A 14,323-nucleotide genomic window follows, 5' to 3' on the forward strand; every position below is an offset into this window, starting at 1 on the left:
TATGTTGTCTAATTCCCCTCTGTACAGACAGGACAGGTGGTGTCATCGTGATGATGTCATAGTTGTATTTTTCAGGCAAGAAGAAATTACGGTGATCTTCCTTCTTTGCTCATCTGTAATACTTTTGAATTTATTTTTTTTTATATTTTGTTTTTCTCCACCCATTCACGATCTCCCTAGTTCCTTTTATGAACTTTATTAAGTCACTAGTGATTCATCGAAAATATACAAACAAATTGATTTGTCTAGGGACTACTGTAGCTAGCTATCAGGCACAATTTCTTACCTTTACCCAGTATCAAAGAAAAGGACTACAATATGTAACGGTTCAAACAAGAAGGAATTTAGGGTTTTGTTTCACTATGTGCAATAATGGGCAAAGGGTTATTATCCAAAATTTGGCAGGCATTTTAAAACTGGAATATATGTAGGGAGTCTAAGTTCCCTCCACAAAACATTTCATTGTAATTACTTTTTCTAGCATTTCCACAGCATCTGTACGGTAATTTTTTAAGACTATGCAAAAATGTTATCATTCAGTATTATCAGTGGAATGTGAAAATAAGTGCTCCTTTGTTCTGTTTGGACATATCCCTTCTGCTGTTGACGGTAACAGGATCTCCATTTGACAAAGATCATTACATTGCTATTGAAAGCTTGCAAAGATGAAGACAGACACTTCTAAAGAGATACTTTGCATGCAACAATAGGGCACAGTCTTTTATTGCAACTAATGCTTTTGCTGATCTCCTCCAGCCAAACAGAAATTGCCAGGGAAGCATTTTTATGATACAAGATTGGCCTCACTGAAGATTCTCATAAGCACATACAAGAAGCAAACAGCTGGAAATTTATCCTATTTACTGAAACATGTATTAGCAGTGAAAGTGCATTGTGTTTGAGTTGACATCATAATGACATAATAGCAAAACTGACAATGGACTATGCAGCACAGAGATTTAAGCAGGGTGGAATGTAGCTATTGGCGTTTAATTAACTCTAATAGCATAAGGGTAACAAATGCGCTAGGCTGAATCCAACATTTCAGGTTAAATAAAATGTTGGTGTATGATACAAAAAGCATTGTACTATAATTTATTTTTAAAAGAAGCTAAAAGCCAAGGATGACTTTCCAATCCTCCAGTGTCCTCACACTCCGTGTCATGAGCTGCGTCACTAGCATAAAAGATGAAGCTCAGGGAAGAACTAAAAGGTGTTCACTTGCGTCAGCTGTGATAGCAGTTGGTGCTGTTTAGGAGTAACAAAATCACCGAGGAGGGGACTGAGGAGGGGGGAGGAAGGAGGTTTACCACTCCTGAGGTCTGTCCTGAACAGTGTATATGCATGCATTCATGTAAGCTACATAGTCACCCTACACCGCACCCACACTACAGCTATCCCTGGAGACTTATAATTCTGACAATCTGTATTAATAATTGTCTTTTTGTGTTTGATGGTTTTGCACATGCCATTAAAAGGCCAATGTTGTTAGTTCATTGGGTATTTGAGCAATAAGAGAGAAAAATAGTCATTACTGTGTTTAACGTTATTGTTATTAGAAAGCTATTTCAGGTCATTAACTCTGTATTACTTTTCAAAGAGGAAAGCAAGAGGCTAGGCAGCTCATAACTCAGCACTCCAGCTGCTTGTGGCAAATCCTGTCTTACTGAATTATTGGAGAAGCATTTCAACAATACACAAATTACATTTCACAGTGACACTAATTCTAAATGCAGTTTAGCACTAAATTTGAATGTTCTATGAACTACAACATAGAGAAACAGTAGAGTGCGTTCCTCAGGCACTGTATTATCATCCTAAAGGAAAACTGAAGACTGTTTTTGATGCTCTGGTTTGTTAAAATAGAAAGGTATAGTCTTTGATGTAGGAACAAAATCATCACTATGTGGGAAACTTTCAGGTCGATATACTGGACTTCTGCTTTTTTAAACACATCTTCATGTGATCCCACTTACCAAAAGTTCAGGGAATCCTCCACTAAAATCCAACTAAGTCTCTCTAAAGCACTGTCTAGAATTACTCACTGTTCCAGAAAAGGGTTGATAGGACCTCATTTCTTGACGGCATTAATATTCATAGGGCTAATACCAGGTTAATAGGCTTTGAGTCAGCTAACTTGAATTTATTGACCCAGAGCAAACTATTGCTCAGCTGTTGCATTTTCTCAGATACATCATCCTGCCCTAATGAAACATATATAATTAGGTATATTTGGAGCTATAACTCCTTAGGCTCTAGGAAACCCAATCACTTTCTGATTTTTTTTTCCACCATAGTTTAAGGGAAACTTTCTCATCTTTCTACACTAAGGGCAGAGAAGGTGAAATGTGAGTAAGCTATCATTATACTTGAAGTCTTATTTATGTTTTAGACTGTAGCCACAAATGAGCCAACAAGACTAAAGGAAGGCATCCTGAATATGAGCACAGACTAACCTGCAAGTCTGAGACTGCAGTGAAGACGGAACATCAGACAGCTCAGGAGAGAGCTCACAATGTTGACATGTTTGCTGGTAAGGAATATAAGGACAGAAAAAAATGTATAAAACATAGGAGTCTGCTATATGAAGTGGCCATTTAGCAGATTGTGGGGGTTGTTTTATCTTTATCTTATTCTCCCAAGTTGTTTGTACACCACTTACCAGAGGATACTACTCAGATTCCATGTTTAAACTTGTTTTAAACTTGTTTTATACTGAAAAAGTTTCTTAGATTTTTTCACTGTGAGTGGGATAATGATTCTTGGAACTGCTGTGTAAAATATGGCCCACTGTTGTAATATTACTGATCACATTACTATTACATACTGGTGCTAAGCAGTTCTGGCAGTGCTGCTGCCATAAAAAAAAAAAAAAAAAATATATCAGTGGTATGCAAAGTAATCTGTAATTCAAAAAAGGCTATCAGACATTTTGTATATGTTACAAAAAAAAAAAATCTTATTTATTAATTAATTTGCAAGCCAATGAAATGGATCATATGCAGATAGAGCCTTGCAAACAATTATTATGTCTTCCTCTGAACTGGACCATGCTGGACTTTTTTTCAGTGCCAGAAAGACACCAGCCTAGATAGCTAATAAACTGAGTGCCCAACACATAGAACTGTCAGTAGTACAAGATCGTAGTAGACAACAAATGTATGTGTAATATTAGTCAAAAATAATAGGAAGAGTTGTATAATATGCAATTCTAGCTATTTACATATGTTTCAGTTCTATTCTTTCTAATCATAGAAATATGAGAGTGTCTCAAAACACTTTCGTAAGGATAAATATCGCTAGAAATAACAGCTGTGAAACACACCAGAAATAACATACCAAGATCTCACAGAAAGTCTCAATGTGTCCAATTAAGTGTCTGATGCATTCCGCGAAGTAAATCATCTGACCTTTTAAGGGTCTGAAATGTGATTTACTTAGCTTATTGTCATTTATTCATAGTACTGTTAAGATGTTAATGTGGAAAAAACAGTTTATGCTCAAGTTCCAAATGTAGTATTCTTAGTGGATCTGAAGGCAATTGTATTTTTGACTACCTTGTGAGAAGACAGCTCTTTTAAGGTTGATACCTACAGCTCACCACAGATTCTCTCCATTATTTTTAGAGGATAATAGGCACTTTCCATCTGATCTCTTTTAAACATTCACTCTGAACATTTGTGCCCTAAGTCTTGGGCATGAGACTTAGGGCACTTAGGTATGAGAAGCCTAGAGCAACGAATTCACATTCATGAAGTTAGCGTAATGAACCATGCGTCTCCTACTACCATAGATTTTGCAGAAGACATTATGAAACAAGAAGAATGCGCAAACCAGGGCTTCGATACAGCTGAAGATATCAAAAAGCAAAAATATAAGGCCCTAGACTGCATTTTTGAAACTGTTGAGGTGGTCCATTCTTTGCAAGAATATTCCTCAGGACAGTCACCAATGATAAAGCAAAACCTCCTCTGAAGAAACTGCAACTAGATTAGCATCTGAGCTCTGTGCTGACTAACTCCAGCCCTTGGAACATTTTCAGTCAAAAGCTGACTCAGAACAACATTCTAAAAGTGTCTTGTAGTTACTTACGGTGGAGCTCCAGCTTTTTAGGTCTTCTTAAATCAAGACTGAGTCTTGAATTCACTCACACGACTTCATCTCCAAATATACTCATAACTGTCATTAAGGCTGTTAGATTTTATTGTGAATTATGTACAGGATAAATTTTCATGCACAGCGTGTCAAAGAGTGATCATGATTCTGCGACCAAAAGATCTCAACCTTCTCCACTTAAAATATGTGTCCTTTTTGTTCACTGCCCAAATGCTAACGTCTGTACTTTGAGTGAACAATAAAGTCACTGAATCAGAAGATAAGTCAATTCAGTTAGATATCTGCAAGTAGAAGGCAGGTTTTATGGTAAACTTAGAACCTTGATATTCTAATAATTTATTCATTAGAAATGCTTATAAAATGTGCATGTTCTATGGTTATGCGCATTTTGTTTCTTATTCAGATAAAAATTCTGCTGCAACTGGTAAGTATTATGCCTATGCTACTTTAAATTCTGTATTTCTCTCATGTTAAAATGAGCTCTATTAGCATGTAATGCTTGGAAATTAAATTGATCAGTAAAGGAAAAAAAATGGAGGAAAAAAAATGAATTAAGGTGCTCAGACAACAAAAGGAAAGAAAACAGGATGGACTCTTAAAATGAACTACATGTTATATTCCGCTGAAATGCTAAGCTGTCCCTTCTGATGTTTTCTATGGAAGCAGAAACCATTTTATCAGTATTGTAGGTTACAAGTGTGGATTAAAAACATAAAAAGCACTGTTTAGTAGCACCAGCCCTGGTACTTAGCAAGACCTAATAAATTCATTCAGAAACTAGTCATAATTAGGTCCCTGGCAATTTTCTTCCATGCTGAAGATCAGAAATATCATCCCTGTTCCATATGAAAAGATCCATATTTTGGAAAGAGCAGTATTGCCCATAACTACTGAAAGCATTTCCCATATCAAATAATTGCCTTGCACTTTGCCAGAGTAAGCCATTAGTCATTATCATCCTACAAAAACATTTCTTGCATCCTAAACAGTGCAGTATCAGCATAGAAATATTGTTAATCTTACTATGAATAATGTTTGCCATTTCATTCCAAATACTGAAAGCAATAAGAAAAGGAGGCATTGCTTTTGTGCACTTTACAGAAGCCACAAAATACCCTTGTTTTCTTAATCTTCCCTATAAAATACGTATAAATGTAAGAAAAGTGACTGGGCTGTGGTTGCACTCTTTTGGTTTACTAACCAGTGGAAAGCCAAACTGCCATGCTACAACTAGCCAACTTGCACAGCAAAGCTGCCTTCAAAAGCCAAGTAAAATACATTTCTGAAAAAAAAAAAGACAAAGAACTGTGACAAAGAAGAAATTCTATTAGAAATAACAAGAAGAAAAGAAAACTCGCACACTGTTGAGCTACATGCAGAAAATGAATAAGTGCTTAAAATGCATCATTATAGTTGTAGTTACCGTCTCCTTCAATGGTGGTTGGCTTTTCATGTTTAGGCATTGTGACTGTATTTCACAGGGCTGCTCCAGCTGCTACCTATATAAGAGATCGTCTGAAGGTTGCGTGGTTCAAGATGAAGAGTACCACATCAACGTCGTCCTGTCTGTCACTGAATGGATGGCGCTGGTGAAGTTTCACTGACTGAAATATAAGAAGATACTAATTTCCCAAGTGATTAATCTTTCATGAATGTTTAGTTTACTATTTAGGGTTGGCATGCTAGGGTCAAAGGAATGGAAGAAGTTGTTCATCTTCTTTATTATTATTACTGAAAAAAGAAAAATTCTCCTGCAATGTACTTACTTACGACTAACAGTAATGTTTAAATGCTTAAGTGCCTTGCTGAGCAAAGAGGTTGCACGTTATCCAAATAGGCACACTCTGATGCCATATACAGATCTACACTGCATCATGTGGAGGATGTTACATGGATATATTTTTTTCTCATAAAAGACAGCTTTTACCTTAGAGATATTTAAATTGCAAGGCTTTAACATCCTGACACTAATTTAAAACAACTTAGCAAAAGGAGCTGGATGCTGGTATATCTACGGGTTTATATTTGCATCTCCTTGCAGTTCCATTAAGACTCCTTGCTTTTGCCTTTATGCAGATATTACATCCTAAGTTTACCAGTTTTACCCTGATTCACCTCGTATCTGCAACACCAGACAAGCTTAATGGTCAAACAAAGGAAAAATTTAATTAACAAGATGGGTCAGACTTGGAAGTAAAAAGTTTGAAACAACTTGTTACAAATAAAATAACATGTTCCAAATAGAACAGCATAAAACACAATTCTCAATCTGTATTTAACTAGGTAATTCCTTCGCAGCTTCCCCAGTATTCCTCATATGGAATTCTTTCAGTGTGACGCAGTTTGAAAAAAGGAGTAAGCATCTGCAGAATACTCCACATTCTCAGACGCTTCTGAGTAGTTTCTGGATCCTCTTACCCTCATGACTATGAAAGCCGTTTGTTTTTCTCTGGAGTTGTCAGTCAGATGTCTGAAGGAAGTTTATCTGGAAGTTTATCCAGTGATGCTGGCTACCTTACCTTTTCATTTTGAAATTTTAGCATTGAGTTTTTTTTGGAAATGCTGAAATTGTTTGTGGATGTTGTTTGGACTCACTTGAAATTCAGTTTACAGACAAAACGCATCCAGGTGTTTAGTCCTATTTCTGTTAGAACATTAACATTCTATATTTCAAATATTAACGAAGGGATTACATACACAATTATAAAAGGCCCTATGCCTTTGTCAATAAAACATGTTTTGTGAACTATTATAATTTCTTTTACTGCATTCTCATATTAGTCATTATATAACAGCCTAGCTCCTGTGCTTTTATATACTTGGGAAAGACTTCTAATAATTAAAAATAAATAAATAAATAAAACCACAACCAAACAAAAAACCAACATTCAAGTCATCTTTGAAAGTTCATAGTTAGACCATGTCTAATAAGCCATGGTTTTAAGAACTCAGAAAAAAGAATAATCATGTTCTAAAAATTCAGTTGGTAGGCTTCGGTATTTCTTCAATAACAGAAAGAATGTCTTGGGAGGAATAATTAGCCTGGCATTCAAGTTAATGATTCTGCAAGTACTCACAAAAAGAAGCAGTGAAAGCATTGTAATGAGGTGTTTTGCAGTTGCAGGCAGATCAGAACCATAGTCTTGATAGAACTGTATAAATCTTCATCAAAAATTTAAGTTAATAATCACTTTCATTTATTAGCCACATTGGAAAAGATTTGACTGGATATATGAAAAGGAAAGGCACCTACATTGAGGGGAGATTTATTAATCTTACCACCAAAAATGACATCATATGACTATCAGAGATGCAAGGGCAATATTAAATATTATAGATAAATAAAAGAATTAAGATCATATATGCAGTCTGAATGTGGTCTCTGGGTGAACATTTGCTATGATATATCTGAATTGCACACTCCATTTTATTATTTTTGTTCTCAGGGTCTGATGACTCAGACAATGATCAGATTTAGTTAAATGCTTTTACCACGGTGCAACATTTTAACGTAGACAAGCCAGATCCTGTCTGGTTTGTGGTTTATTTTTGTGGCTGCAGGAATTAACTGTCTCCATGAGTTCCACCACCTGCTGCTCTTGCCAGTGTACCACTAAAACTGTCCATGGGGCTGCCCTGTAAACTGGGTCACTAATCAAAGCAAATAATCATTTTTCTTAAGTCAGCTTAGTGCAGTGATCCCATCCACAGCACGGTCCCACAAACAATCGTATTAGCACAGAAGAGGGAGTCAAATTGTGACACGATGTGGGAAAGGGCAGCCAGGGTCAGGAGGCAAAAAGAGGATGCAAACCTTTGAAGACAGACCTGCCACTGGAGATAACATAGCACGGAGCTACATCCTATGTTTCTATTTGCCCTTGGAGACCAAATACTAAGCACAGATTGAGGACAAACCAATTTAACTTCGTAGTATCCTACAGCTTCTCCAGCACAAATATAAGTAAATGACTGCATAGAGACCATGAACAGTTTTCATTTACACAAGGTTCTCTTTATAGCACAACAGTCTTGGGGGGAAAAAAAGAAGAAGAAAAAAAAAAAGCCTTTCAGTAATTTAGCTCTATTTAATAGCAATAAAATCAGAACAAGACAAAGCGGTTTTAGTATATAATAAATTATGAAGATTGCCCCAGTACAGACAGGTTTGGAGAACTGGGCTCATTCATAAATGAGTTTGTTGAACACTGCAAATATTTCTGTTATCAGCAAATATGCCACACTTTTGTTTCTGTGTTCAAATCTGTATCTCCTTGTCAGAGACGCTTACTATATATTAAAGGTGCTGAATCATGAGTGGTACACAAAAGTTGAGGATGGAAATACACAATTATTCCTTCACCACAGCTGAAACTCGTGGAAAAGCCTGTAATGAAGAAGTGGAAAGCATTGGTCCACATACCCTTCCTCATATTGCTAAACTGGCAACCTGTTTGATAGCCACCTCCCAACCAGATGAATCCATCCAAGAGAAATAAAGATGACACCAAAGAACAATAACATAACTATGTTTGGTACAAACATCAGTGCCTCAGTAAATCTGCAAGCATCAATTTTGCTTATAATCGGCATTTAAGTTACAGTGCCACAACCTATTCATGAAAAAATAACCGCTCTAATTTCTTTCCTGCCACTTCTGCAGGAAGTTTCGGCTGTGAACCCTTTCTACCACAATGAAATGCCCTCAATGTTGGTTTTTCCATGTTCAAGGTGCATTTTCTACAAGTTTCTAAACATAGTGCAAAACTTAGGACAATAAATGATTTTCTGACAGCATTTGTTGCTAAAGGTGACTCTTTTCAGGATGGGATATTTTTGAGGGACACAAAATGTATATTCTGCCCTGTTGAAGCACATGGTAAAATCAGATGGTTCTGGAAGCAGATATGAAAACAAGCTGAAGTCATGGCACTGTAGCTGTGCCAGTGAAAACTCCTTTTTCTATGTAATGTAATACTTAAGTCGATCTTTCCCTAACCTGCTGCATCCAAATGAGTCAGATGAGCCTGAACAGCATTAACTGGTCAGTCTGTGCCTACCATCCTCATTATCCCACATCTTTCCACAGCTGAGTGGATGACGATGCTGATCATGTCTGGTAGCAGCGGGAGGCTGCATCAGGAGGGGGACGAGGAGGGACGGGGGTCAAAACCTCCCTGAGAGGCACCATCCCGCAGCAGTGCAAACAGAGCAGGGCGGTGACAGTGACACTGGAGGGACCCTGGCAAGGATGGGCAGGCACAGTCAGATAACAAATCGGGTTGATTAATTTAATGCAAGAAACTTTCAAAAGCCAACTCGCTTCCTTTTCAAATACTAACTCCCAAATCGACATGTTCAGCTCTTGAACACTGATTAGGGAATTCCGTTCAAGAGAAACACAAGTAACCTTGCTCTGATGCCACGCTGGTATTCACAGAGAAAAGAGCTACAGCCTAAATCTACTTGCAGGCAAAACCTTATTTGGGTCAAGGTCTCTGAGCAGCTCATGAAAAGGAAAACTAACAGCTAAGTCAAAAAACTACGTTAAACTCCAACAGACTTCTGCCATTATTGTTTCTGAAGACATTTGTAGCTTTTCTGACATTTCTGAAATACTGTATTTCAAGTTTCTCTGAAAAACTGGAAGTTAAGACAAAAGTACAGTGGGATGTATTTTTTGTTATACTTCATTGCTTTACACTCTCCTGGTAGACATGATCACCAGGTTCAGAGTTAAAACATCAGAAGTCTTATGAAGAATCCTTTTTTTTTTTTTGAATTTTCTAGTCAATCAATGTGGATCACAAGAAATGAGGGTGATATATAAGATTTAGAGAAATTTATCCAAATTTCTCTTGATCACTGAATATATCTTGCTCCATCGTTAATCAGAATGTTTTATTAAAAGCCCAAAACCAGCTTTAAATTCCTAAACATTCATTAAAATTCTCCAAAATGAATTTTTTATTAGAAAGCAAAACATTTGGCTGTGTTTCTACATATCCATATGCTGTGTTCTTTAGACTACTTCTGAATATTTGTAGCCACAAGCATTTGGGAAGTGCGTCTGAAGATACGTATATATATATTTCCTCTAACAATAATGCTACTTATAAATTAGATAATTCTACTTAGTGTCATATTCTTGTCTTTATCCTAGCCAAAATGAATGGCTGACAGAATGGTTGTTCATACATCTCCTTTTTTAACAACACCCAATAACGCACGCTGCCGCCTATGCCTGACTGCCTCAGCGCCTGCTTTGCTGACGAATGGGCACACGGCTCAGATAATTGCATCTGCTGCTTAGCTGTGATTGCACTCAATGGAGGGACTCCAGATTTACTTCTCGGTGCAATCCTTTATTGCTTATGTGTTAAAAAATGAGATAAAAAAAAAAAACAACACTAATTGTTAAATGTCTTGAAGAACTTATTTGTATAGCAAGTGCAGCTGGAGTAGCCAAAAAACAATGAACAGAAGTCTTAGCCTGCACAGACTGGTTGAGGCAGGGTGTACTCGGGAGCACTAAAATCCTGAGACTTTATGGCTTCACAGCCATCAATGCCTCACGTAAACCACAGATCAGGTCCTTCTAAATACCATGTCCACTTTAGTGTACTCTACTACACCAGATAACACTTGCACAAACCATTATCACCCAGAGAACATATTCAACAGTGATAACTTTCCACTCCAAGATTTCATTGTATTTTTCAGGCAGCCTGTCTGCAAAAGACTTAGCAGGCATGCGTGGCACAGCTCAAAACTCTCCTTACCACTGCGTATGCCAGAGGAAGTAGAAAGGTTGTAATCCTCTCTTTGGACTTAGACCATTGCATGTTCTTGAGGTAGACCTGTCTATATCTCATGAAGGCACTAGGATCATAACAAGCTCCACATATTCTCTAGCTAGCATTTGTACCCAACTCTTATTCCTCTGCTGTCATGGCAAGTGGCAAACGCTGTAAAACCAATTACCCCTCTTTTTTTTTCTTATTTTTTTCAGGGAAATCGTAGGCCAAAGAGCAGCAGAACCATGTTCCATCATGGTTAGGAGTTAGAAAGTAAAATCTTGAATGTGAAGTTTCAGCAAAATAACAAAACCCTGAGGTAAAAAAACAAATTGTGTAGAATGACCAAGGGCATGGTGCCTTTAGATAGAGGAGTCAGTCTATTCATACCTCTATGTTTCACATTGCCTGTAAAATCAAGTGAATACAATACAAATGAAAGACAGGAGTCCAGGGAAGAACAGTGCAACAGGTAGTTGATTCAATGACAAATTCTTCAGCCACTGAATGAAAATTATTAATAACACTGCCCATAGTCCTCCAATGCACTCAATCAGTGCCTGCTCCTAGGAGATAGCAAGTATCCTGAGAGGACAAGGTCAAACAAGCTAAGCCCATCAGCAGTCTTTATTGTTGTACTGGGAAAAGCCTAGAACTAGTAGAATAGAAAGAAAATTGATTTCATGAAGGGGGGGAAAAAAAAACATACTACTTAGAGCCTTTTCAACTACGGCAAACTTCCCACTAAACCCATTTGCCTCAGTGTTATTATAAGAATGTGAACATATGAGTGAAAAGTTATTTTTTAACTTCCATACACATTCAACCTTAGTTTTGTGAGCTGATGTGCCACAATGGGTGCCAATCAGTGTCATGTGAAAATATCAGTCTTTGATATGTGGACATGCCTTCATTAGGAAACATTTTGAAACTTAACTCAATTTCTACTAACCTCTTGAACGGCTGCTGAACAGTGATAAGTTTTATTATTTGGCAACCCTGAACAAACTCACACAATTGGTTAAAGTTTTAAAAAGTTTACTGCAGGCTAAGTGTTTCCTAGACTATTAATGATCTCTTGAGACATAAATCCAGCAATTCAACTGATGAGGGAAATAAATGTGCTTGTATCAAGTGAATACAGAACAAAACAAGGATAAAATAAGATAAAATGTTTTGAAAGCAAAACATGATGGCCTGAAAAAATACACACATATGTCCAAGCAAAAATGGCTGGAAAAATAATAGTATGTTCCAACCTTGGGCCACAAACTGAGGCTTGAAATATAGGCTTGAAACCATAAAATCACATTTTCATTAAAACCAAAGCTGTAAAGTTAAGCACCCTTGAAAGAATGATTTGAAACCTCAAACATCCTTTGAAAAAATATCAGTAAATGTAGCAGAGACTAAAGCTTGTCTTAAAATTGCTATGATTTTGGTAAAATGCAGATCATCATCTACAGAAATTTCAGCAAACTACACCATTATGGTTTCCAAGTGAGTTTTTTTTTCATATAAGATTTGGTAGTTGCTGAAAGACAAAGGCAATTTTGCAAGGGCTTTTTCAGCATACCCTTGTCCTTATTCCTGAACACGGCAGCATTGTGTCATGATTTTTTGAGGGAAGACCCTTGGGAAAAACACAGTCTTGCATTCCTAAGCAGACACGACTACATCACCATTGTGATGTCACAATCAAAGGTTTAATACTGGTGATGGTCCCGGTACTCCAAACGCTGGGTCAGCTTTCCAGCCATCCCCAAGAGGACATGAGGCAGCTGAGCACGTGGCATGGCAAGGGCTTTCTTTTCTTTTCCTCCTAGTGTTTCTTAATGCCTTGGACGTTTCAGCATCCACTTAGTGTGCCTAACATGCTGTGTCGCACAGTCCTGGCCAAGGCCACTGTGACAAATTCTGGGAAAGAATACAACAGTTTTATTAGCACATACTTGTTCTTATTATGTGATGCAACACTCACCCATTAATTTCAGCTCTCTAAATACACACACGCACAAGTCTGTCAAATTATATTAATTGACTTAATTATTACTCCTAACTTCTACAGATACAGAGAAAGATTATTAGTTTATTATTTCTATCATTCTTTGACTATCACAATAATGAAAAGTGTCAGGAAAGAGCCTTCATACATCTTCAAAACATATCACAGTTTGTAAAAATATGCAAAGCTAGAAACATAGGCAGTGTTGATGAATGAGATATCATATCTCTAGCTTCTAGATTGATAGACATAGATAGATAGATAGATAGATAGATAGATAGATAGATAGATAGATAGATAGATGGATGGATGGATGGATGGATGGATGGATGGATGGATGTTTTGTTAAACTATTTGGATTACAATTTGCTGTGAGAAAGTCCAGGCCATGAAGACCTCTCAGAGAAGCTGCAGTTTCAGCTGCTATCAGCAGATGGCAATGCATGTGAGTCAGTCTCACCTTAAAGCAAGGGCTCCATTCACAACAAAACCTGCAGTCAAAGAAAAATCACGGTCTCATTCCTGAAAAAGCAGAGGCCCATCCAACAGATGTTTTACTTGGAAGCAGCAAAAGACAGTGCACAAAATTAAACCACCTTAATCTTGCACCATATCAGTTATATTCCTACTTTCCATGACCTGTTAGATTTAAATTGATCAACCATTTGGATGGCAAAGATAAAATAAGATTCTTGGTCAATTTGTCAGTGACATAAACAATGTTTCTTCTTTTTCAGTGTGTGTGTATGGCTTAAGCAAAAGAAGTTGAGAATGACACCCAGACTGCAACTAACTACAGTAGATAAAGGCTCTGAAGACAATCCACTTTTGGATTTATACACAAACCTCATTTCTTTCACTGTTGTTTCTAACAGTAAAGGGATGCTGACGTGCACAAAATGCATCCCTTGGCAATGTGAACTAGAAAGAAAAGCGAGAAGATATATATGTTTTATACCATCTCTTCTTCCATCTGGGAGAAAAAGCAGGTTCAGAAACATAATTCTGTCTCCGCATATTCAGAAGGCACATGAATCAAAAACCTAAATGTGGCCGTAAGACTCAAGCATCAACAAATAATTTTGTGACTCTGTCCTTACGGGAACAATATGTACCAACAATCTGATGCAGAGAAGACAGACATAAATACAGATACAGACAGGTGGACAGGAGTAAATAAGTATTTTCAAGTATAGTGACCTTGCCATTCCCCTGCCCCCCCGTCTTAAATAAAGTCCAATTTTCCTCTAATAACCAGTCACAGAAATTTACCTACCTGTGCCATTCCTCCAAATCTATGACTATTACTTCCACCCTCATCATCACATTTGAAGATTTCTACTCAAGTAGATACAGATACTTAAGGAATAACCAAGAGGAGCTGGAAGCTTTGCCTCAGTCCCAG

At 37.2% G+C, this 14,323-nt stretch overlaps 1 protein-coding gene across 2 annotated transcripts in view; it reads right to left on the reverse strand.

The window, feature by feature from the left end:
• TMC1 (transmembrane channel like 1) overlaps positions 1-5,579 on the reverse strand; it is a 59,725-nt gene extending 54,146 nt beyond the window's left edge. For both annotated transcript variants that reach the window (XM_054186115.1, XM_054186114.1), the window contains exon 1: positions 5,540-5,579. In XM_054186115.1, the coding sequence (XP_054042090.1) occupies positions 5,540-5,579 (40 nt within the window). The remainder of the gene's footprint in view (positions 1-5,539) is intronic.
• Positions 5,580-14,323: the final 8,744 nt, after the last annotated feature.

The sequence above is a fragment of the Rissa tridactyla genome, chromosome Z, assembly GCF_028500815.1.
Source record: "Rissa tridactyla isolate bRisTri1 chromosome Z, bRisTri1.patW.cur.20221130, whole genome shotgun sequence".
NCBI classification, from domain to species: domain Eukaryota; kingdom Metazoa; phylum Chordata; class Aves; order Charadriiformes; family Laridae; genus Rissa; species Rissa tridactyla.